This window comes from Onychostoma macrolepis, chromosome 10, assembly GCF_012432095.1.
Source record: "Onychostoma macrolepis isolate SWU-2019 chromosome 10, ASM1243209v1, whole genome shotgun sequence".
NCBI classification, from domain to species: Eukaryota; Metazoa; Chordata; class Actinopteri; order Cypriniformes; family Cyprinidae; genus Onychostoma; species Onychostoma macrolepis.
Window position 1 is genome coordinate 15,337,417 of NC_081164.1, and position 24,654 is coordinate 15,362,070.

The window sequence follows — 24,654 nt, forward strand, 5'->3', positions numbered from 1 at the left end:
ATGTGACACTGACGACTGAAGTAATGATGCTGAAAATTCAGCTTTGATCACAGGAATAAATTACATTTTAAAATATATTCTAATAGAATAATAATATTTCACAATATTACTATTTTTACTGTATTTTTGATTAAATAAATGCAGCCTTTGTGAGCATATAAGAGACTTTTCAAAAGCATTTAAAAAATCGTTGAACGGTAGTGTTCAATTTAACAAAACAATGCATGCAAGTCAGCAGATTATTATATCAATGCAACATATTTTTTTTCAATGAACTGAAATGTTTGCTTTTCTAACATGAAGCTTTTATTTTTTTTTTCAACATTACACCATGTTACATAAAAACGGTGATGAAACACAGAACTATGAACAGACACATAATCGTTGGACGGTCTCCATTGTACGCGTGCAATGCATGATTCGATAACACCTATGCCATTTTAAAAGACACTGCAATGGAGACCAACTACTAAAGGCAGTAAAAACGCAAGTATGCATCGACAAAAGACATTCGAAATCCAAGAAAATGGAGTGATTTTGTGTGAAACAAAGATCTTCTAGTGTAGTTCAGTAATTACAACCTACTGTATGAAGCACCAACAGTGTACAAGAACCCAAAGCCAGAGCTTACCAGCAAGCCTGAGCTTAGATATTTCATATTAGTCCACAATATAACACTGCTGCTATTAGCACGAATAGAAGTCATATATCGCAGTGCTTTTATCAGTAAAACTGAATAAATTATGAAAACTTAGTGTCCATGCATTTTTTAATGAATGATGATGAACATTTAATTTTTGCTAGATGTTAGAAATGTTCATCTAGTGATTTTTAAAGCTGAACTTTTACATATCGACACCGAGAATAAATAAAAATACCATGATATATGTACAGTGCCATATGTGTTTGGGATACAATAAATTAAGTTTATAGTGGAATATTAGTGAACACGATTAAAAAAAAAAAGAGTGATGTTTACGATTAAAACTTTGTGTAAATATATAGGCCTATTATTATAAACATCTCTGGGCACTTTAAGAATTTGAATAGATGTAAGGCTTAAAGAAACGGCTGGAGCAGTTTATGAAATTGATATTCCATCACTAATAATTAGATTTTTCAGATATGGAGCGACTGTAAGGATGCGCGAGTCTTCGTTCTGTTTTTATTATGTACACCAGAGATGTACAGAGACTGCTGAATATGTGAGTGAAATATAACATCTGGTAATGTGGCGTCATCTTCCTTGCTTATCATCAAATGTCTGCATAGCATCCGTATTAGATTAGAGTGGATATTACTGGCGTCTCTGGAGGGCGAGGTGTTCAGTATCCAAGTCCAAATGGCCAAATGTTAGAAAAGGGACACTTTCTTCTTCAGGTCGTTCCGTTTCCATAGTGACAGACGATCAAATTCTGTGATGGGCATTCCGAATAAGCTCTGGAATTCCTCTGGAGACAGATGACGCTGTAAAAACAAATGAACAACAATCGGTCAGTTTATATGTGCGGTCAGAGAGACATCTTGTGTAATCAATGTGTAATTATGTTACAATATTATTTACAGTATTTAATAACGGTATCATATATATATATATATATATATATATATATATATATATATATATATATATATATATATATTATATATATATAGATATGGCATCATCATGTCATTAAAATATTTTACATTTAAAAATATTAAAATAAAAGATGATTTAATTGATTAAAATCATAATTTAATTTATTTAGTTAGTTTGTTTCTTTGTTTGTTTGTGGTAGTAATATTTGGGGAAATGCAACAATAAGATATTATTGTTAGTACTACTACTACTAATAATAATAATAATAAGCTATTTGAAAATATTAAAATTCATAAAAAATGTCTGTTAAAATGAATTTGTGGTTGGAGTGTTTGGAAACAACAACAACAACAACAGCAATAATAATAATAATAATGAACTATTTGAAAATGTTAGAAAATATTAAGAAATATTTATTTATTTTCATATTTTATTCAAAAGAAATATGGAAATGTATTCAATATTTAAACGTGTTCATAAAATAAATACATATTTTTAATGAATGTGTTGTTGCTGTTATTAATATTTTTATTATATTATTTTCCCTCAAACATGCAATAGCAAATAAATAAATAAATCTGTTTATATGTTCAGTTCCTGTATGTAATAATAAAAATAATAATAATTTGAAAATATTAAAATTCCTAAAATGTATTTATGTATTTGTGGTAGGAGTGTTTAGAAAACAACAACAACAACAACAACAATAATAATAATAATAATCTATTTGAAATAATATTATTATATCATAGTTGTTGTTTTTCAAAAACTCCTACAACAAACAAACAAATTCACATTTTCAAATGATTATTATTGATAAAATGTAATAATAATTATGATTTATTATTCATATTTTATTAATAAAACAATATTATAAATAATTATTTTTGATAATTCTTTTGGGCATATAAAGGCAAAGAAACTCAAGGACATTAAACTGTTACATTAACATAATTTTGTCTTTCTTTCTTGGGTTAACTAGTGTTTATTTGTGATTTACCTCTAATCTGGTCCTGTCAACACCTGGAGGAAGCTTACTGCGCCCTCTGTGGGTTACAACCAGCATCTCATATGGATATATCTGAAGGGAGATGAGGTTTCATTACATTTTGGTCCTTTTTGATTGACTGGACACAGTAAACAGGCCATCACATATTAGCAGCTTGCTTGAGGGAGAATGTTCAATACACAAACAACCTCCAAAGTTTTCACTTCGATATTGTCTTCATGGATGGCGTCATATTGAATTCTGCATTCAATGGATGCGAGGCTTTGAAGCAACATGGATGTGAGGGAATGTATGGCATGGGGTTAGAAGAGAGAAGCAGAACATGAAAACTTTGGAGGGTCTCGTAAGATCTGCCTCACCTTCTGTTCCAGAATACTAGGAAGAGAGCTTCCTCTGTCCATTCTCCCACTCTGTGAATCGCCATTCTATGAAGACGCAACCCCAGCCCCGAAAAATGCCCCCCCGGGACAAAGGAGATCAATATGAGACAGGTACATTTACATCCATAATAATGAATCAGCCTCATTCGACTCATTATTAAGTGTGCAAACAGTGTGTGGAGATCAAATGAGTCTGAAGCCATGAAAGGAGTGTAGGCTAATGTAAGGGTAAAGATACATTAGTAGCAGGAAAAGGATGTGTTTTCCATGTCAGAGCCTATTAGCTGCTGCTGGCATATTAGAAAACCCAACAGCCATGCTTGTGAAATCAAATAAACAAAGCCTTCTTACCTGTACACCTGAGGAATATAGAAAAAAAAGATTATTGAAAAATACAGTGACATTAAACAAATATTTTTCTCATATTTGTGGATTCTCACTCAAATTGCTAAGCTGATAACAGAATTTATAGCAGAAACGTATATATATTTATTTATATATATATATATATATATATATATATATATATATATATATATATATATATAAATGAGAATTTTATACCCTGCTTATGTATACAAATTTTCTTTACCATACCTGTTTTTGCTTTTCCATTGTCTGTGGAGGTGAAGTCTGCAGACTGCAGCTACATGCATGAAGAGAAACACACATTACACACACACACACACACACACACATATAAGAGCTACAGGAACATCTTAAACATCAGCTGACATGATTGGCCCATCTTTAAAAGGGTCATATAAAACTCAACCTTGATATTCTAAAATAAAACAGTGTATGTAGTATGTAAACAAACAGAATTTCATAATAAAAAAAAATGGTTTGTTTCCAAATCTACCATAATTCATTCATTCTAACCAATCAAAACAGTATTTACACATTCAAATTTACACACATTCTTAAAGGTAGAGAAGCAAATGTGAAAAAAGAAAAGAAAAAAGCGTTTACATCTAAGGGTCAGAGAGATGGTGAAAAACATTAATAATATTTAATATTACAAATAAAAATGTATGATATGAATCAGTAAATAAAGACTACATGTTATTTATTACAATAAATATGATGAATTTTCATGTTTAATATTACAAATAAAAATTATGATTCTAATAAGTAAAGAATAAATATTTTAATTATTACAGTTAATAATATTAATAATTAATATTTTAATTGCCATTTTAATATAGCAAAGAATTTATTTGATATTTATCAGTAAAGAAAAATAACGTATTTATTACAATTATTAATGCAAATATGTAATATTATTCATTAATATTCATATTTAATAAATTACAAATACAAATATATGATATTAATTAGAAAAACTTGTGACAATTATAATATTATAATTACAAATAAAAGAAAATATATACATATACACACATATATATACTGTGTATATATATATATATATATATATATATATATATATATATATATATATATATATATATATATATATCAGTAAAGAAAGACTACATTTTAATTATTGCAATTAATAATGTTAATTATTATTATTATTTAATTTAAATATTTAATATTACAAATAATATTGGTATAATTGGTATAATTATAATGGTAACAATTAATATAAATATTCATATTTAATAACAATAGTTTTAGAATATTTATGAATTTAAATAAATAAATAAACTTTATAGGAAAAGTCATATGATGATTCAAATGTAAAATACTACCCCTGTTTAGATGAATCTCTCTTACCCTCGTGAGGCCTGTTCGACTGCAGGGAGGTAAAGAAGCGGATTTAGTCGCACTGGCTGATGATCCTGCAATGAATGCGAATGAAACATTTAATTAGAAGCACAAATACATTCCTCAATAGACTTTCTATTCACTGCAATTCATCATTTGAACACTGGGTGTCCTCAGTGACTTGCTGGTAGGAGCAACACGCATGAGAAGCTTGATTCAAATGAGCACAATGCAGGTCATACATAGCCTACACTCTTAAAAATAAAGCTTGTTGCAGTGATGCCACAGAAGAACCATTCTAGTTTTCGCAAAGAACCTTTAGGTGAAAACAGCTCTTAAAAGAAACAAAAATGTGAAAAATGCGAAAAATGCTTTTAAAAACCTAAAGAACCTTTTTTTTTTCACTATACAGAATCTTTTATTGATTGAAGTTTTCATTGATGTTAAAGGTTCTTTATGGAACCACCATTAATTTTAAGAGTGTAAACTCTAATATAAAATGTCTTTCAAATGTCAATAGATGAACTGAAAGCACTAAGACTAAAACAGACATCACATACCTAAAAGTATGTTAGCCCCATCTGGCAGGGAACGTGTTTTTCTGCGGATGAGCACTGATTTCTCAATTTCCTCCTTCAGGATCAATTTGCCCAAGTTGGACTGTATCTGAAAAACAAACATGATTAGCGAGCTCCATTAAGCGCTGGCCTCATGTTGTGTGTGCGTATCCTTCCAGCACTGCCTTCAAACAAAACACTTCATCATTCTAGCCTTAGAGAAATATTCCCAGCGCAGCGGCTGATATATGTAGACAGAGAGGGATATTAATCTCAACAGTATTGATGTCCTGCTGTTACCTTCTGAAGTTCCTGTTCCTGGAGTCTCTTTGCATCTTCTGTCAGATCCTCAAACTCATCGTCCTCGACTGGCTTTCCCTGCTCGGCTGCCTTCTTTCTCCACTCGATCTCTGGGAGGAATTGACAGTGTACGAATGACCGTGAGTCAATTTATATTCATAATTAATATTACAACAATACTACAATATAGAATACCACAATAAAATGCTATAATATACATAAATAGTAAAAATAAATATTATCAAATATTAATCAGTGGATAAAAACTTTTAATTACTATAATTAATAAATCACTGTTAATTAATATTCATTTTTAATATTAGAATGCTCATTGTGACTATGAAATAAATGATAATATTGATTTAATTAATCAGTTTTAATTATTATAATCAATAATGTTAATAATAGTAGTACTTCGTATATAGTATTAAGTAATATTTATATTTCATATTACAATAATATTAGGATACTAAAATATAATGTTGTAAGATTGTATATTAAGAAGTAATAATTAAATCATAAACTAGTGGAGAAAATGACATTTAAATTAATATAAATAAAATGAATGCTAGTCATTAGTAATTCAATTGAATAATTCATATTCATATTTAATATTACAATGTCAGAATACTACAATATATTACACATAATATAATTTACAATCATAATAATACAAACAACAACAACAACAATAATAAATGAAAGACTAAATATTAATTCTTATAATTAATAATGTTAATAATAATCATTAATAGTACTGATTGATTAGTATTAATATATATATATATATATATATATATATATATATATATATATACACACAATACAAATAATTAAAAACAATAATTTTAATATTACAATAATAAATTACTACAATATAATAGTGTAATATTGTATGATTAATATTTTTATATAAAAATAAAATGATTAATCAGTGGAGAAAGATTACATTTAATTAATTTGTATTTAATATCACAATAATATTAAAATACTACAATCTAATATTATAATGACTAATATTTATTATACTATTATTATTGTACTAATAATATTCATATTTATTATACTACATTTTAAACGCATATACGCTAAAAAAAGTTAATCGTCTCTGATTAATTCAAGTTAATCAACTCTCTAAAGCCGCAATAGTATCAGGGACATTACATTTCAGTCATTTCTCCTTCAATATGCAGTGATGTGGAGTGGGAGTTCGGACCAGTAAAATGTGAGTGTGGGAGGGGCTACAGAAATATGAAGCTGCTGAGCATTTACCCATAGTGGCTAGAGAGGGTGGACAGGGCCAGTACTCCGTCTCTATCTTCGACGGTTGGTTGGGATCAGGAGGCTGGGCTGCCGGGAACTTGGAGGACTCAATGATGACATCATGTTTACTATGAGATATTCCCGTCTGTCCGTCTGAGGACAGAGACAAGATAGACATCAAAACATCTTTCAATACACCCTGGAAAACCAACAATCCCTCAGGAGAGTGAGGTGAAGATCACTAACTAGAAAACAATAAAAGAACAATTACCGTGTTTGTAAATTGGTGGCTTCTTATAGATGTTGGTGCCACTGTCTGAAACATAAATGTACATGTACAGTTACAGCTCGCACAGATTTGAATGATTCTGAAAGGTGTGATTGTGCTGTGAATTACCCGGCCTGTGGAAGTGCTGCATGGGGCCTTTGGAAGCGGGGCTGATTTTGCGGAGCTGCACCGTGGAGCCCATGTTGGAGCCTCCTGGAGAGCCCTGCTCTGACCACTCCTTTGACTCTTTTGAAGCAAATATCTGAAGATACAGGGGAACTGCATAAACCTTCTTTTATTCTGGAATACTAACGATGAAGCACTTGATTATGGTGACATAAATTCACGTTTCAATCCTGATCTAAAGAGTGGGCATAATTTAAACACTCAGCATGTTAACAGAAGCCAGACCATCATATTTCACTGCCTGCATCAATAATATGACAATGCAAACTCATGCCTCACTGTAAAATATGCTAAGGGTGGTCAGCAGCATAGAATGCCATTTGATTCCACTGTTCAGTGTTCTAGTTAGTTTAAATGTAGTTAATTAGGAATGTGCAATAATAGCATTCTGTCTGATACAGATATGTTGTAACAGTATGAATTCATATTCAATATTTAAAAAATATTAGAATGTTACAATATAATATTATAATGGATAGTATTAATTCTAATGAATACAAAATAAATCATGTTAAAATTCATGAGGGCAATATGCTCATGTTATTGCCAATAACCGATACTTGGTCAATATAAAAATTTTTTTTTTTTTTTTTTTTTTTTAAAGAAACACTATGGATAATAAGTCCATAATAATATAATTAAAGACATTAATTTTTATATTCAATAAAATAAATAACTAATAATATTATTGACTTATATATCAGTATTACAACATAATTCTTTAATATATAATATTAATCAAAAGTAGTATGATTATTATATATTAATAACATTAATCATTCAAGAAAGACTACATTTGAAATATTCTGATTAATAATGCCAGTACTTAATAGTATACTTCAGATTTGTATTCAATATAAAAAATACATAGTACAATATGTTATTATAATGAATAGTATACAATTTTAATTAAAAAAATAAATCATATTAAACTGCTGGCTGATAACTATATGCCACTATTAATTGTCATGTTATGTCTAATAGTGGCCAAGAAAAAAAAATTAATATAGATAATAAGTAAGTATTCCTTTTGAGATTTGCTAAATAATGATTTTTTTAAATAATGTTTATATGACTGCAACACAATAATGTGAATTAAAGAAATTAAAATGAAATCATTAAATTGTAATAATATTAATCAGCGGAGAAGGACTATAATTGAACTATTATGATTAATAAATGTTAATGATTAATAGTATTAATTCAAATTCAATATTTAAAAATAGGATACTACAATATAATATTATAATTAATAGGAATAATTATAATGAATAATAAGAACTGTAATGATTACAACGTGCTGCTAATTATTTTCATATTATGGCCAATTAAACTATTATAAAAGTCATTATTAACATGAATTAAACATAACTAAAGTCATTGTGTGATATTTGCTTTGTCAAACATAGTTGAAATGTAATTCTGAAACTGAAAGTCATTCGAAGAGGCAGCGTCCTTCATTAATTGAGTGGCTCAGTAAAACAATCACACTGGAAGTGTACAGGAAGATAAGTGTGGTGGTTAAAGCTAGTGATCGGTGACTAGTGTCAGTCCTGATCGACAGAGGCTTGATGGCTCACCTCAGGGGAAGGAGGGGGCGAGATAGAATGAGGAGACATTGATCTCTGGAGGAGACAAGGAGAGAAAACAGAACACACACATACATGCATCGTATTCAACGTCTGACATCCAATGGCTCTCTGGCTCTTTAACACACACAAATGATTTCACATGCATAACAAAGCTCGACTAATAGCATTAAAGTTACACCTCACCATTATATCCAGCTTCCTGTTCGCCAAAACACAGATATTGATTCCACTTGAAGTGGAAGTTGTAAAACGTACAATAAAGCTTCTCAAATGCTTCCCAATGGTACAATGAAACAAAGACTCGATCTAAAGACACAATCGTTCTTTTCTGACCTCTCTGCTTCTGGAGAGACCTATCCGATCCAGGGCTGAGATATTGAAATGCGGCTCGTACACCATCAGATCTGGCCGTTCCACCTCAAGAATGGCTTTGTCTTTGGGAATGGCAGCCAAGTCTTTATATCCAATGACCTGATTGTCCATTCGTGCCTTTGGGGAGTTAGAAAGAGAGAGGGTGAGTGAAAGAAACGCTTGTGATGCCTCACGGGGTTCCTGGGAACTGGGATACTGAGCATGTGCTCTATGGTAGATAACAGAACCTTGTGTTATCTGTGAAACTGAAAGTTTTACTTACCACAATCGAGGTGGCTGGGGACCCAGGAGCACTTGGACCCCGGGAGGACGGGGCCGTCCCTGCCTGCGGCGGGAGAGCAGAGCAAAAAGGTCAGAGGTCATCATTTAACTGCTCCTATCCAGGGGCATGGTGTTAATGAGAAATAAGGTCTATAAGTAATATCATCAATCAAACTGATGATGTGTCACTCAGCCACGCCCCTTTTCCACACTAAGTGAAAAAAATCACTGCAGATCTGATCATAGTTTAATGGGTTTACTTTGACAGAAAGACAATATAGAGATTAGTTTCCACATATGAGAAAAAGCTATATAAACATTTTGGAAATTCTAGGAGATCGATTATTTTTGGCAAAAATGGCAGCTTTAAGGTGAAATGAACTAATGTGTGTGTGTGTGTGTGTGTATATATATATATAAATATATATATATATATATTAGTGCTGTCACTTGATTAAAAAAAATAACTAATTAACCACGCTAATTTTTTTTTTTAATTAATCGCGATTAATATTAACATTAACGTTCTTAAATATACTTTTATATTGCAATAATTTCACATTCAATCTTCAAATTAATGTATAAATAATATATTTTTAATACTTGTTTAATGGCATCTTTTTATGAATGAAGGCCAGTGTCACTGATACCAAGTAATACTGATTTCCCTATAAAAAATGTCCTCTAATATTTAACCATTGACTATAGCCATTAAACATTACATTATAACTAAGAGCTATCAATTTTAACATTTATTAGACTTTAAAAATAACTTCTAATTTAAGCGAACTTAAAACAATCTTCACATAAACCCATTATAATAAATGTTATATTTAGCTAGGCTACCTGTGCCCCTCAGCAGAAATACACAGAAATTGAATAAAGTTATCAAACACTAAATTCTGGACTAAATACAGGTAAATACTAAAGCTATATTAAAGTTATTGATTTCCTCTTTTTTCTTTTATTCTTGATGAACAGATATCACAGCAGTTGGTTGTTAGGTTGTTTTGGCTGCTATTTCTTTAAGAGCTGTCGCTTCTGAACATTTGACACGCATCGTATTTTCTCTCAACTCTCATAATCTTTTCTGACCCATTTCAGTCTCTTCTAATGAGCTGACGAGTTGAATCGAGTGTGTTAGATGAGGGAGACAGTGCTGAAAACCATTTCAGAGACATGTTCTTAATGTAAGTCATATACAGAGCTGGGTAGATTACTTACAAATTGTAATCTGTTACTGATTCCAGATTACATGACAAAAACTAGTCAGTAACGTAATCCGTTACACTACACATTTTAGGTAATATAATCAGATTACTTTTAGATTACTTTTAGATTTGATTTAACGCGTTTATCACATTGATTTAAATAGAATTATCTTGTACCATGATGTAAAAAAAAATGCAAAGATTAAGAAAAGTTGTTCTATTAATTATAATTTACAACATGTAGTGCATTAAACATTATATTACATCAAGGTTTCCCAAACTAGGGTTCGTGTGAGTTTAATGAAAAGCTGACAATTAATTAAATTATAAAATTTTAAATGAAAATAAATCATTTTAAAGCAAATTCCCTTTTTTTTCAGATTTTTTATTATTATTTGAATTCCCTTTCAAGGAAAGTGTCTTCACTTGGTGGCCATATTTGCAACGCTTCAGGGCAGCTCGTACAAGACCAATCTTAATGAATGGGGGAATCCTGAAATCTCAAAAACTGCTCGCTGAACTCACAATTAAATTACATATGTCAAATCAGCAACAAAAATTTGAATTGAATTGCCCCATGAATGTTGTTTCTTACGCTCAAATAGAGTTTAAAAAGCTTATTTTTCAGGCTAGACCAGTCAATGTGCATGCGGAGTCATAACGTGCTTTTGATTGCGCATGTGAATTGGCTGGTCTAGTCAGGTTTCTATGGGAAATTTGGCTCTTTCATTTAGAAGGTGGGACTATTCCTCCATATTGCACGTTGCAGTTTCTCCCATTCATAAGTATAGCAGAGAACAGTCTTTGCATTTCTATAGTCTTTGTTTTAAATAAAATACTTACTAAAACAAAATGAAATATTTTTATTTACCTGCATGAAATGTGATCATTAAATCAACATCAAAGAAACCGTGAGCATACAAATGTGTTACTTAATTATTGAAATATTTATTTTAAAATCTAAGGGGTACTTAAAGCAAATATATTTGATGAATAAGGTTTAGATGACAAAAAGTTTTGGAATGCCTGCATTACATGTAACATGTAACATTACATGTGAATATGTGCATTTTAATTAGTTATAATTAATAATATATGAACCTACAGAGTAATAATTAAAAAAAAAAAATGAATGTGTTCATCAGTAGCCTATCACTGTAAAAAGTGAAAGTTGACTTAACTTAAAAAAGTTGAGGAAACCCGTTGCCGTTTGCATTCAAAAAGTGAAACTTGTATATTATATTCATTCATTACACACAGACTGATATATTTCAAATGTTTATTTCTTTTAATTTTGATGATTAGAGCTTACAGCTCATGAAAGTCAAAAATCAGTATCTCAAAATATTGATTGATGATTTGGGCTGCCATGTCATCTGCTGGTGTTGGTCCACTGTGTTTTCTGATGTCCACAGTCAACGCAGCCATCTACCAGGAGATTTTAGAGCACTTCATGCTTACTTCTGTTGACAAGCTTTATGGAGATGCAGATTTCATTTTCCAGCAGGACTTGGCACCTGCCCACACTGCCAAAGGTACCAAAAGCTGGTTCAATGACCATAGTGTTACTGTGCTTGATTGGCCAGCAAACTTGCCTGACCTGAACCCCAGAGAGAATCTATGGGGTATTGTCAAGAGGAAGATGAGAGACACCAGACCCAACAATGCAGAAGAGCTGAAGGCCACTATCAGAGCAACCTGGGCTCTCATAACACCTGAGCAGTGCCACAGACTGATCGACTCCATGCCACGCCGCATTGCTGCAGTAATTCAGGCAAAAGGAGCCCCAACTAAGTATTGAGTGCTGTACATGCTCATACTTTTCATTTTCATACTTTTCAGTTGGCCAAGATTTCTAAAAATCCTTTCTTTGTATCGGTCTTAAGTAATATTCTAATATTTTGAGATACTGATTTTTGACTTTGATGAGCTGTAAGCTCTAATCATCAAAATTAAAATAAATAAACTTTTGAAATATATCAGTCTGTGTGTAATGAATGAATATAATATACAAGTTTCACTTTTTGAATGGAATTAGTGAAATAAATCAACTTTTTGAGGATATTCTAATTATATGACCAGCACCTGTATATAATATTTATATAATCAGTAGGCTATTTTAGAAAGGAAAATTTAAAAGATGAAAAAGAAATTAGGGAGAATCAATGATATATGAATGATTTATTGCTAATGTGTGAATAATATGTAATCATGTAATCCATAAAAAAGTAACTGTAGTCTGATTAGGAGTATTTTAAAATGTAATTTACTCTGATTACAAGTAGCCTACTTAATTGGAATCTGATTACGTAATCCAGATTACATGTAATCAGTTACTACTCAGCTCTGCTCATAACATATTACACGCAAGCACAGTTTTAAGGCAGCTTTAAATCGCCTTTTTGGTAACTTCATGCCTTAACTGACCACGACATTGCATCCACGTAGTTTATTTCGCGCTTTGATATGAATTGATACAGGCTACAGCGCGCGCCGGCCGCTGAAGTGAAGCTGGAGCGCGGGTCTGAACTGTCTCCGGATTGATGTGATCGTAAAGACGTTCTGCGAGTGAATAAATGCACTTCTTGTCAAGAAAAAACAGACAGCAATAGCAGTTATGAGTGGGGTGGCCAAACCTAGGCTCCGCCCCTGCGTTAACGGCGTTAAATAATTTTAACGCGTTAAACTGAAAAAAATAATCGCCTGCTTTGACGCGCTAATTTTGACACCACTTATATATATATATATATATATATATATATATATATATATATATATATATATATATATACACACATACACACACTGACATAAGCCTATTGTCAAGCATAATATCATAGATGCATTACCTTCTGCATGACTGAGGTAAACTATAAAACTCCTTTCTTTGTTCTTCCAGTTACACAGATCTGCAAAAAAAAAAAAAAAAAAAAAAGCACAAGAAGGCCAAACATGAATTCAAAATAGAAGCAAATTAAGATAGGTATTATAAATAATGAATTATTAGCTATTATTTGGCTCAGCTACCAAAACAGACATCAGAAGACTACAACGGACAGTCAGGACTGCTGAGAGGATTATCGGTGCCCCTCTACCCAACCTCCAAGATCTTTATATCTCCAGAGTGAGGAAAAGGGCTAAGAAAGTCACTCTGGACCCCTCACACCCTGCTCACTCTCTCTTTGAACTGTTGCCCTCTGGCCGGCGCTACAGATCACTGAGCACCAAAACAGCCAGACACAAGAACAGTTTTCCCCCCCAGGCCATATCCCACCTGAACAACACATAACACACCCCAGTACTGTACATCTGTAAATAACTCATCAAACCTTCATCCGTACATAGGACATATGCACATTCACAGTTCTGTCCATGGACATTTTTATTACTGTTGTTATTTATAATTTATTATATATTCTCTTCATTATTAGTGTTTTTATTACCTTAATTATATGTTGTCTGCACTATGTTTGTACTTCTGTACTGGAAGCTCCTAACACCAAGACTAATTCCTTGTGTGTGTAAACACACTTGGCAATAAAGCTCTTTCTGATTCTGATATTTAGACATGCTAAATGACAATGCTAAAGTGGCGTTAAGGCTAATTTTGTTAAGCAATATTTTAATCTCATTTTCCAGTAAAAATGTATGTTTGTATTATTATATTATTTATTATAAAAAAGATATGAGAAAAAAAATGTGTGAGACAGTAGGATTTATTTCAGAGAATATCTCTTGAATTACATTTAATCTTATTTATTAGAATTTTAAGAAATGTATTATTTTTATTATTATTATTATTATTATTATGTATACTACTATTCAATTTGGGGCCTGTAAGATTTTTATTTATTTTAATTTTTTAAAAGTCCATTCTTTCAGTTCCCGCCAAGGCCACATTTATTAAATTTATTTGTTAAAAAATACAGTAAAACAGTAATATCGTGAAATATTATTAGAATTTAAAATAACTGTTCTCTAAATGAATATAGGTTTTAAAACACATTTTATTCAGTGATGTCAAAGCTGATATTTCATCATCACTACTCCAGTCTTCAGTGTCACATGATCCTTCAGAAATCATTCAAATATGCTGATTTGCTGCTCAAGAAACATTTCTTATTATTATCAATGTTGGAAACAGTTGTGCTGCTTCATATTTTTGTGGAAACCATAATACATTTCAGGACAGATTTGAAAAGAAATTATTTTTATTTGAATGTCACTTTTGATAAATTTTCCTTCTTTCTTCAAAAAACAACAAAAAGCAGACAACCTGAACTGTTCTTTAATAATGACCAATTTCTTCTCACATAAACTGTAAAATCTTCATAAATCTTGTTATATTTAGATATTTGAAATCTATATTTTGTAAAGCCCAAGGGGTTAAGTATACTCGCTTTTAGCAACCATCCATAAAATTCTAAAGCGATGCAATTCTATAGTAACGCACTAACAATGGCTCAGAACACCTAAGCAACCACAAAACAATGGCTTTGCAATCCCACCACAACAACCCAGCATTGTGGTACCACTCACATTTTCAGTGTAAAATGTAAAAATCAATTTGGAAATGGAATTTAATAATGGTCTTGATACTACGCTTTGATATAAATCACAGTTTTAGAAATGACAGTCTGCCAAACCAACATTGTGAAGATCTCACATTAGCAGACTGTATCAGCGGAACGATCCTGAAATTCAGTCTGAGGCGATCCGTTTAATTAGCCTACCACTGAGGGCGTTCAACACACCCCCATATCACACTCATTCAGCACTCACTGCACGATACATGCATAACAAGCTTATTCCACATGCAGCTTCATTGGATTCAGAAATGCATATCATCTGTTTTATGGTAGAAAGGTACCATAAAATTAAAATGAAAGTCGATGTGTCATTTTTTCTGTTAAAATACTTTCTCCTAGCTCAGTTTAATATGCAGAGACAATGTAAAGTTCATCCCAAGAACTGCAATTCTGTGTAATGTTATTTATAGGCTTATATAATGTTGTAGTATGTATTAATATTTCAATGAACAGCATGTTTTTGTCCATTCTGGAAGAATTGACTGGTATCAATGTGAATAGCTGCTATCAGTGTGAATAAATAGGAAGGAGAACAGTTATATCATTCATCTGTTCTCCATTATTGAGGATCAGTGGACTTGTGTCTTTATGAAATGATGTTAATTCATTAGATGCAGGGACGGTATCCTGTTAGTGTGGGGGAGGGGAAGTGACATCATGATTGCTCACCCAATTTCACCATGAGCAGAGAATGGAGAACTGACCATAGCATTTATCAGGTTCCAGCATCAGAAAACATCGGAGAATTATACTCAGTACAGATGGTCTCGGGTTGGCAATGGTTAATGTGCTAATTAGAATTGCAGTAATTTCAATTTCGTATAAGTATGAGCCTTGAATATTTTATGACAAGAGCATAAGTAACACACTCTGAGCAGGATACAAGCCTCAAGGCGTTTTGAATCCATTTCCTTGGATTAAAATAGTTGACAAAGATGCTTTTTTTGCAAAAACAGCTTTTTGATTTGCTGGAGTTGGGAGTTCACTTGAGGTAATGCGAGAGGTTTTTCGTTCCGCTTTGTTTTGACTGCTCATGCCTCGCTTCAGGGGGAAAGAGACAAAATGTCAAGGGAAATGCATTACATTTATAAATCTCAAAAAGAAAAATCTGGGTCATATTTCATCTTAAAACCAACACACACACACACACACACACACACACAAAATTTCCAATATTGCAATAAAATTTCAAAATAAAAGTATTTTCAAAAATACTGCAATAAAATTTCTAATTATATAATAAAAAAACTGTTCAGTTTAATATGCAGAGACAACTATAAGTAAATCTTTTTGTAAGTTGATCTCCATGAAAAGAGATTCAGTATAGTGTTATTTTAGTATTATTTATATATACTATTATGGTATTTATTAATATTTTAAATGATCTTTTACATTTATATTTTGAGTTTTCATTTTCATTTTAGTTGAAGAATTAATGAGTTTGTTATGTAATTTATTATTATTATTTTTTGTATAATTAGCTTTTATTTATATCTATTTCAGTTTGAATAATTTTAGTAATTCAACTTATTTCAGTTAGTTGACAAGGCAACATTTCTTCACTTTTAACACTTTCTCAATTTCATACTTTAATTAACCACTGTAATTATTTCATTACAGCCACACTGTAAAAAATGACCGTGATTTTAACGGTAAAAAACTGTGAAAAAGCTATGGTAAAACCTGTTAAATGGTTAACGGTAAGTTCCCCTAATACGGTGAAAAACTGTAATAGACATTTCAGACAATTTTATGGTGAAATACCGCTTTTGGAAGTGAAAAGAATGTAAAATTTACAGGGAAAAAATGTAAATTGACGTTCCCAGAATTCCCAAAATTTCAAATTTTGTTTGAATTTGATGTTTTTTCTTTGAAATAACTAGGTTTCTTCTTAGTTTTTTCTTATCAGTTATGTTTATTAAGGTTGTATGTTACATCTAATGTTGTTAAATTAATGTTTATTGCATATTTCAGTTTAATGAGTCTCACCATGATGGTGTTTAGTGCTTTTGTGAACAACACTGTGCACCTTCTATATATGTTATTATTTAAAAGCTGCTTGTGATGGGCTTTGGTTCATCATGTGACTTTCTCATCACCACCTGCATTTGGTGGTTATCAGTGTATTTCAAAGGTACAAAACAGATTTCAGTACTTCAATAGGTTGGTATATTAACATTATGTCAGTTAATGAAATTACAGTATTTAACTGTAAATTTAAGTTAAACCCGTAAAACCTAAAACGTTGCTACCGTATATTTTACGGTAGAATTCCGTATAAAATTTTACGGCATTTTTTTTACAGTGCAATTACGCTTTTGACTTGCTCCATTGGGGTTTAAAATACAATTAATATTCAGTAATATTATCAATTTAACTGCACCGACCCTATAGGAGGAGAACTTTCTTTTCTTTTGATTTTGAAGTGTTATTTTATTTTAATTAAACCTTCCTTTTTTGATCATTCTAAAGACAAAACCTCCATGTTTTCTTTTAAACAACGCTTTGACACAAAGGGCAGCGAGACAAATCTATTGTAGCACCAGACATCCCTATTGGTTTCCTTTCCTCCATCTTTTCAGCCTGGCCTGACCTCAGCCACAGCCGGCTGTCTCTGCTGGTTAGGAGGGTTAACGATCAGCTCAGGTCAGGTTTAGTCTGGCGTGAAGGACGCTGTACACCTCCTTACTGACATGATTGATCACTCTGAGAATACAATGTAAATGGCCTGTGTTTGAGATGAAGGGACCCATGTGCATCAAGCTGTCTGTAATTCAAGTTCAATCTGGCTAAGAAGAGTCCCTGAGCACCAGGCTCAAATAAAGTTTGATTTACTGGTCATTCACACGCTGAGAAGACAATTTAGCACTCAAATAATTACATGGCATCTGTGAGGATATTTTCATTTGTATGATTCTTACAATCCAGTTTCCTACTCTATAGAGATTTTGGTAACACTTTATTCTTAACGTGCCACTGTTACATTATGTACTTACTATTATAATAACAACAACAATTAATTATGCATAATTACATGCAAGTAACCCAAGCCAAACCCTAACCATATAGTAAGTACACAGTTAATTAATATTACTTAAATGCATAATTACACTGTAACAAGAACACCTTAAAGTAGAGTGTAACCGAGATTTCATACATTTTATTGTTTTTCTGCTGTAGCTTGTGCTGTTGCGCACATTACAGGTAACCTTAAAACTGAGCCATTTGCTGTTCCAGCAGGAATCTGATAGCACACATCACCTCAAAACACAGCAGAAACCAGAGGCGATTGCTTTTCGATTTGCTTTTAAAATGAAGCACCACAACTGCAAATCTATCTGCCATCTTTTAATGAAATACTCATAATGGTCAATAGACTTGATCACAATATTGATGTTAACAAGTCTTCAGAGACAATGTCAAAAGACATTAACCAACTTTATCCCCTAATGTTACTTTAATATTACTAAATTATTGTTGTCTTTTGTGCTGAATTAATTAGGAATAACAAGGAATAATAAGGAAAATAACAGTCTAAGTGGGACAACCAGTCTTTTAACATTTATTCATGGGTTAATAAATGTCATGGATTAAGGTTGGATTATAAAAATTGGATATTGTGATGATGTTTCAACAAATTACTTATATGAAAAATTTGGTAAACCTTTTACAACTGTTTAGCATTAAATGTTGTTTCAATGTTGAAAAACAATGACATTTTTCAAATAAATTATACAATTTTCAATTCATAACCAGTGGTGAAATTGCCTTTGACCTCAATCAGTATAAATGAGCATCTATTAACCAACATCCTAGCGATGAAATGGTAACACTTTATAATAAAGGTTCTATTAGTTAACATTAGCTGATGCATTAACTAACAATAATAATAACTGTTAATTCATTGTTCGTTCAGGTCCATTAAATAATATGAACAGATACAACTTTTGATTTTAATAATGTATTAGTAAATGTTGAAATTAACTATGTATCAGTATTCATGTTAACTAATGTAATTAACTAATGTTAACAAATGAAACCTTAATAAATTAAATTCAATAAAAATAAGCAGCACCTTATGTTAACTTTTAACCAACCTATAGATAAAATAAGCAACAACAAAATATACTCAATGGTGACTGGCAGACTTTAACATGCTGCTGCTACTACTACTATCCATACAATTATTTGTAGAAGAGCTTAAAATTCATCCGTTCCATTGCATTATTGTACTTAGAACAAAGTATGTACTGAGAACATAAGAACGGCATGTATGTCCATAGCAGCATAAAAACAAGTACTACCACAAAACATGCCGATCAACCAGAGAGAAGCTTATGATCAGATCTACCATTACTAACATTCCTCTAAGACAGCACAGTGTGTCAGACTGGTATTAATGGACCTGCTTCAAGGCAAGCATTAAAGAAAACAGAGCGTGTTAATAAGGAAGCAAGGCAGCGCACTCATGAGATCTTCTCTCCAATCAGACTCCAGCATGGTTTTAGCATGCATGAGTAAGCAGTCAGGGAGAATGATTCTTATTCACTGCAAAGAAATCAATTTCTTAATCAGTATGTGTGTATCAGACATAGTTTTGCTTCTCAAGTAAATTACTCTTACGTTAAGGATGCTTAGCTGGATTTTCAAGTATTTCAGACAAAAATACTGATATGAAAACGATTTTTTGGTTGGACATTAAAAATCTTTCATATTGAGGCAAAATTACCATCTTCTAGGACCATCAAAACACTTCCAAGCACAACATAGACACACATGTATGTTTTTTAAAATCATATTTTTTTTAAATTTTAAATGGAAAAGAACCAGATTTGAATCTGAGCCTTAATATAAATAATTTGGTTTACAGTAGTAAACAGAAGAAGCCAGTGATACGTTTATGGTATGATACAACTACAAGATGTAAATAAATAATAATAATATTGCTTATTTAAGACATAAACTGCACAGCACCAAGCACCAAGAATACATAACTTCATTAAAAAAAAAAATTGAGGAAGGGGTCACAAAACCAACCGTAATCAGTCTGAAAGGAAACAGTCATTTTGGAGGCAAAACAAGCCACAATACACACCGGGATTCTACCTCAGCTCCAGCTCTATGATGAAGAGGAAATCCTATATGCTGAGAGATCCAGACTTCCTGTCATCCCACTCCCGTTCTCCCCAGTCCTTGTCGTCGTCTCTCTCTCTACACGCTGCCTTGAAGACCCCACCCACTTCTCTCTCCACCCAAACTGAAATGCACTTATCTCAGCAGACCAAGAGCAGCCAACGCCCAATCAGACCCATCGGTTGCGTCACCAGGGCAACGCTCTGCTCCGTCTGAAGCAAATTCTCCAAGCAACGCTGATGGATACAGGATCCATTACCTCTGTGAGGCCTTGCTGCTCTGCTGGGAGCATGATGTGAGGAGTTGAGGAGCTGTGGAGCTTGTGTTTCTGGCTTGACATAAACAGCCTGAGGAAGCCCTCCTCTGAAGATCTTTCATGATAGAACAATGGCCATGCTGCACATCACGGCCTAGAAAACAAGCTCTTCCTAACTCCTCCCAATCACTTCTGATGTGCTGCACGTAGTCGGGCAGCCATGTTTCTTTATTCCAGACTCAGCTTTATTCCGCATGTAGTGCTATCCAGGTCATAAGCCTGGGGGTTTAGCGGAGCTCTGGATTGTCTTGCCTAGTTCAGTCAACAAGCTTGTGAAGATCAGACCAGCGGAGAGACTGACTGCTGGATTTGTTCAATCAGATTAGTGTTCCATTGATTAAACCTGCAATGCTTCTCAGTTCCCACTCTTAGAGAATCACTTAACAGCGATCCAAATGACAGGAGACGACATCAGTGGCTGGAAAGTGCATTATAACAACTCCATCACTTTTTTCCCTCACAAAGTATTACAGCCTATTTTGAAGTTTTAGGACAGAAGAGAATAGATCCAAAACTGAACTGAACCGAACAGAATAGAATACGACAGAATAGAACAGAGCAGAATATAACAGGAAAGATTATAATAGAAAAGAACAGAATAGAATGGAATAGTCCATTCCTAGAACAAAACAGAATAGAATAGTCCTAAAAACTGTTAAATTGAATAGAATAGAATATGGCAGAGCAGAATAGTTCTGTCTTAAAAACGGCAAAATATAATAGAAAACAACAGAATAGAGCATGACAGGAAGGAATAAAATAATATGACAGAAAAGAACAAAAGAGAAAGGAATAGATCTATACCAGACAGGAAGAAACGACTGGACTAGAATAGAATAGTCTTGTCCTAAAAACTCTAAAATAAAATTATGATGTCGGGAACGAATATATGACATGACAGAACTGAATAGAAGGCAATAGATCTAGACCAGACAGGAAAGAATAGAACAGAACGGAATAGAATAGAATAGAGCAGAAACAATTATGATAGAATAGTCCTGTTCTAAAATTTAATATAATAGAATATGACAGGAATGAATATAATATAGCAGAATAATTAGCAGAAATATTCCTAATTAGTCCTAAAAATGGCAAAATAAATGGAAGAGAATATGAGTGGAAAAAACAGAATAGAACAAAATAGAATTTTTAAACAATAGAAGGGAAGGGAATAGATCTAAACCAGACAGGAAAGAATAGAATAGTCCTGAAAATGGCAAAATCAGATTGACAGGAATTAATAGAATATAGCAAAACAGAATAGTCCTATCCTAAAAACGGCTAAATAAAATACATTAGAATACATTAGAAGAGAGTAGAATATGAAAGAATAGAACATAATAACATAACGATGACAAGAATGAATAAAGAATAACAGGAGAAAAAAAAAAACAGAACGTGACATAATAGAATAGAACGGATTTGATCTAAACAATACAGATTAGAATAGAATAGTCCTGTCCTAAATAAGGTCAAATTAAATAGAATAGAAAAAAATGGAATGGAATAGAATATAATTGAATAGATCTAGACCAGACATTAAGAATATACTACACTAGATTAGAATAGTTCTGAACTAACAACTGCAAAATATAATTATTATGACAGGGAATATTAGAATGTAGCAAAATAAAATGAATAGAATATAATAGATATAAACCAGACAGAATAGTATTGAATAGGCCTAAAACCGCAAAATGGAATAGAATAGAACATAACAGAACACTGGATTGAAATGAAATTGTTCTTTAGCATTGATCTTCCATGTAAATCCAATCTAAGTGAAAGGAAGGAGAAGTCATCTGCTGTCTAACTTTATAATTTCAAACAGACATTCAGTCTGCTTCAAATTTTCATTATGCAAAGTCACTACTCATCTTCATATGTTTCAGTACTAAATAGTCTCTCGAATGCCATGGGGAATACGAAATAAATGCACAGCAATTTTTAGCTACAGGTGGACATACCAGAAAGAAAATCACCACGTGACTCTTTGCTCCTTACATCTCAGCCTTTTATCTGATGATGAGAAAGTCTTTTCACTGCCACCATCAATGCTGTCACCTCAGTGTGTGTGATCATGAGGAAATGTTTTTGTTTTTGTCTGCAGTCATTCCTTTGATGAATATTTCAACAAAAATGAATCAGAGCTGCTGGTATTAGTCAAACACTGGTAATTCCCCACTAGTACACTTTTAAAAATCTAAATACAAGTCTATAATAATAATAATAATAATAATAATAATAATAATAATAACAACAGGATATTTCATTTAGCCTTATAATAACAATAAATAAATAAATAAATAATAAATAAATAAAACAAGTGTTGCTCAAAGAAGAAACTGCAGGACTGAAGGAAGCAGTAGTTCCTGTTGCTTTTGACAGGAAAACACTGAAGCAGCGGGGACGCGCAGCTGTACGGGGGCGCGTCTTTAGTGTCAGCGAAGAGACTGTTGCTGTTTTCCTTACGTTTCTTTCTTTATTTACTCCGTTTTTTATCTGTGTTATTTCGGGACACTAGAAAGGCACAAGTAAAATGTAATTCGCTCATAAATCAAACAAAAACGTTTATATACGTGCGAAATTTAATGTAATCATAATATAATTGGTTTAAATGCAAACTGCGTAAATAATGTTAATTATATGACTCGAGTCATGAATAATAACGCGTTCAGGACATTTAAAGGACAGGCCCATACAGAACAGAAAACACATTCCTTGTTTAAGGTCTTAAGATTTTGTCGAAGGTTATGTGGCCTAAGGACACATTTTATTTTCTAGTCGGGCTTTTTAAACCCAGATTCGACATTTTTAAATAAAGCTATAATTGTCCTCTAGAGATCTCGAGACTCTTCTGTGCATGTAGAAGGACAAGTGTCTGATGATACCTCTACTGATGCATGCTCGACTAAGGAAAAATAAGCTATTAACAATTACATCCATCAATACACCAATAGGTACATCAAACAGCCGCAAGAGATGACCGCAAACCCATATACGTCAATAACTTGACCATATTGTCTGCACATCCTCCATTGCATCCCTGCGATGTGATGAGAAATAAACATGTAGCCTATTCGTACCTGAGACTGTAAAGCAGCGGTTTATTCTGTCCTTTTCATCCGGTGATGCAGAAATTCAAAGGTCTTAAAACACTCACTCAAGATCATCGCGTGGATTACGCGTTCACATGCGTGTGTCACATTGGCCGTGTCTCAAACACTAGCGAGCTGCCTACCTAGACAGCATTTTGAGCATCATAGTCGCTTTCGGCGTCAGCTGACTCGGAACGCGCTTAGAATCCCCAAAATGCGCTCTGTTGCATTTGAAACACAACCACTGAGAAGGAAATGTGCGAAGGAAATGTTTAACATTTTTCTTTTTTTAATACAGTGAATGGCCAACCAATGAGAGAAAATAAGAGTAAACAGCTGTAGCCTACTCAAGATGGGACCGTCCTGTTCCTGTCATAATGCCCTTATTCCTCCCGAGAATGAAAAAGACAAACAAAAAGGCAACATCACAAACCATCTCTTACAAGTATGATGAAAAATATTAAGACGTTATATTAACAAATGATGCATTAGTTTGTAGGGTTTCCATCAAGGAAACAGAGAAAAGGGTGCCAGATTTTGTCAAACTGCTCAAATTTGCCCTTCAAAAATTACATTTGATAAAATATGAATGTATTTTGACATTGCACCAATAGCTCTTAAAATTTAAAATAATTGCTTAACAAGACTAAATAAGGTAATATTATTACTAAACATTGTTAGTTTTTTTTTTTTTTTGTAACAAACAAAAAAATCGGCTTTGAAGCGCAGCTTCTTATTTAGGTTGTATTCTACCAAAATACATTTTACATAAATAGCATTTGATTAACGTTAACAAAAAACTA

The 24,654-nt window shown here is 32.4% G+C and overlaps 2 protein-coding genes across 6 annotated transcripts in view; both read right to left on the bottom strand.

The window, feature by feature from the left end:
• Positions 1–289: 289 nt before the first annotated feature.
• dmtn (dematin actin binding protein) overlaps positions 290–24,654 on the bottom strand; it is a 28,516-nt gene continuing 4,151 nt past the window's right edge. Inside the window, exons 1-15 of one of the 5 annotated variants that reach the window (XM_058788601.1) lie at positions 20,400–20,479; positions 13,565–13,624; positions 9,506–9,568; positions 9,205–9,360; positions 8,860–8,904; positions 7,223–7,355; positions 7,097–7,141; positions 6,835–6,978; positions 5,563–5,672; positions 5,266–5,371; positions 4,715–4,779; positions 3,564–3,617; positions 2,951–3,016; positions 2,583–2,663; positions 290–1,467 (exon numbers count right to left, since the gene is read on the bottom strand). In XM_058788601.1, the coding sequence (XP_058644584.1) occupies positions 1,354–1,467; positions 2,583–2,663; positions 2,951–3,016; positions 3,564–3,617; positions 4,715–4,779; positions 5,266–5,371; positions 5,563–5,672; positions 6,835–6,978; positions 7,097–7,141; positions 7,223–7,355; positions 8,860–8,904; positions 9,205–9,360; positions 9,506–9,568; positions 13,565–13,573 (1,191 nt within the window). In that variant the 5' untranslated portion in view covers positions 13,574–13,624; positions 20,400–20,479 and the 3' untranslated portion in view covers positions 290–1,353. Of the gene's footprint in view, positions 1,468–2,582; positions 3,331–3,563; positions 3,618–4,714; positions 4,780–5,265; positions 5,372–5,562; positions 5,673–6,834; positions 6,979–7,096; positions 7,142–7,222; positions 7,356–8,859; positions 8,905–9,204; positions 9,361–9,505; positions 9,569–13,564; positions 13,625–20,399; positions 20,491–23,839; positions 23,920–24,654 lie in introns of those variants that run through there. The other 4 variants (XR_009273040.1, XR_009273043.1, XR_009273041.1 and 1 more) reach the window with 4 other exon arrangements.
• Positions 9,509–24,654, bottom strand: part of xpo7 (exportin 7) — a 40,877-nt gene continuing 25,731 nt past the window's right edge. The window contains exons 29-30 of the mRNA XM_058788599.1: positions 13,565–13,624; positions 9,509–9,568 (exon numbers count right to left, since the gene is read on the bottom strand). Coding sequence (XP_058644582.1) covers positions 13,586–13,624 — 39 coding nt within the window. The 3' untranslated portion in view covers positions 9,509–9,568; positions 13,565–13,585. The remainder of the gene's footprint in view (positions 9,569–13,564; positions 13,625–24,654) is intronic.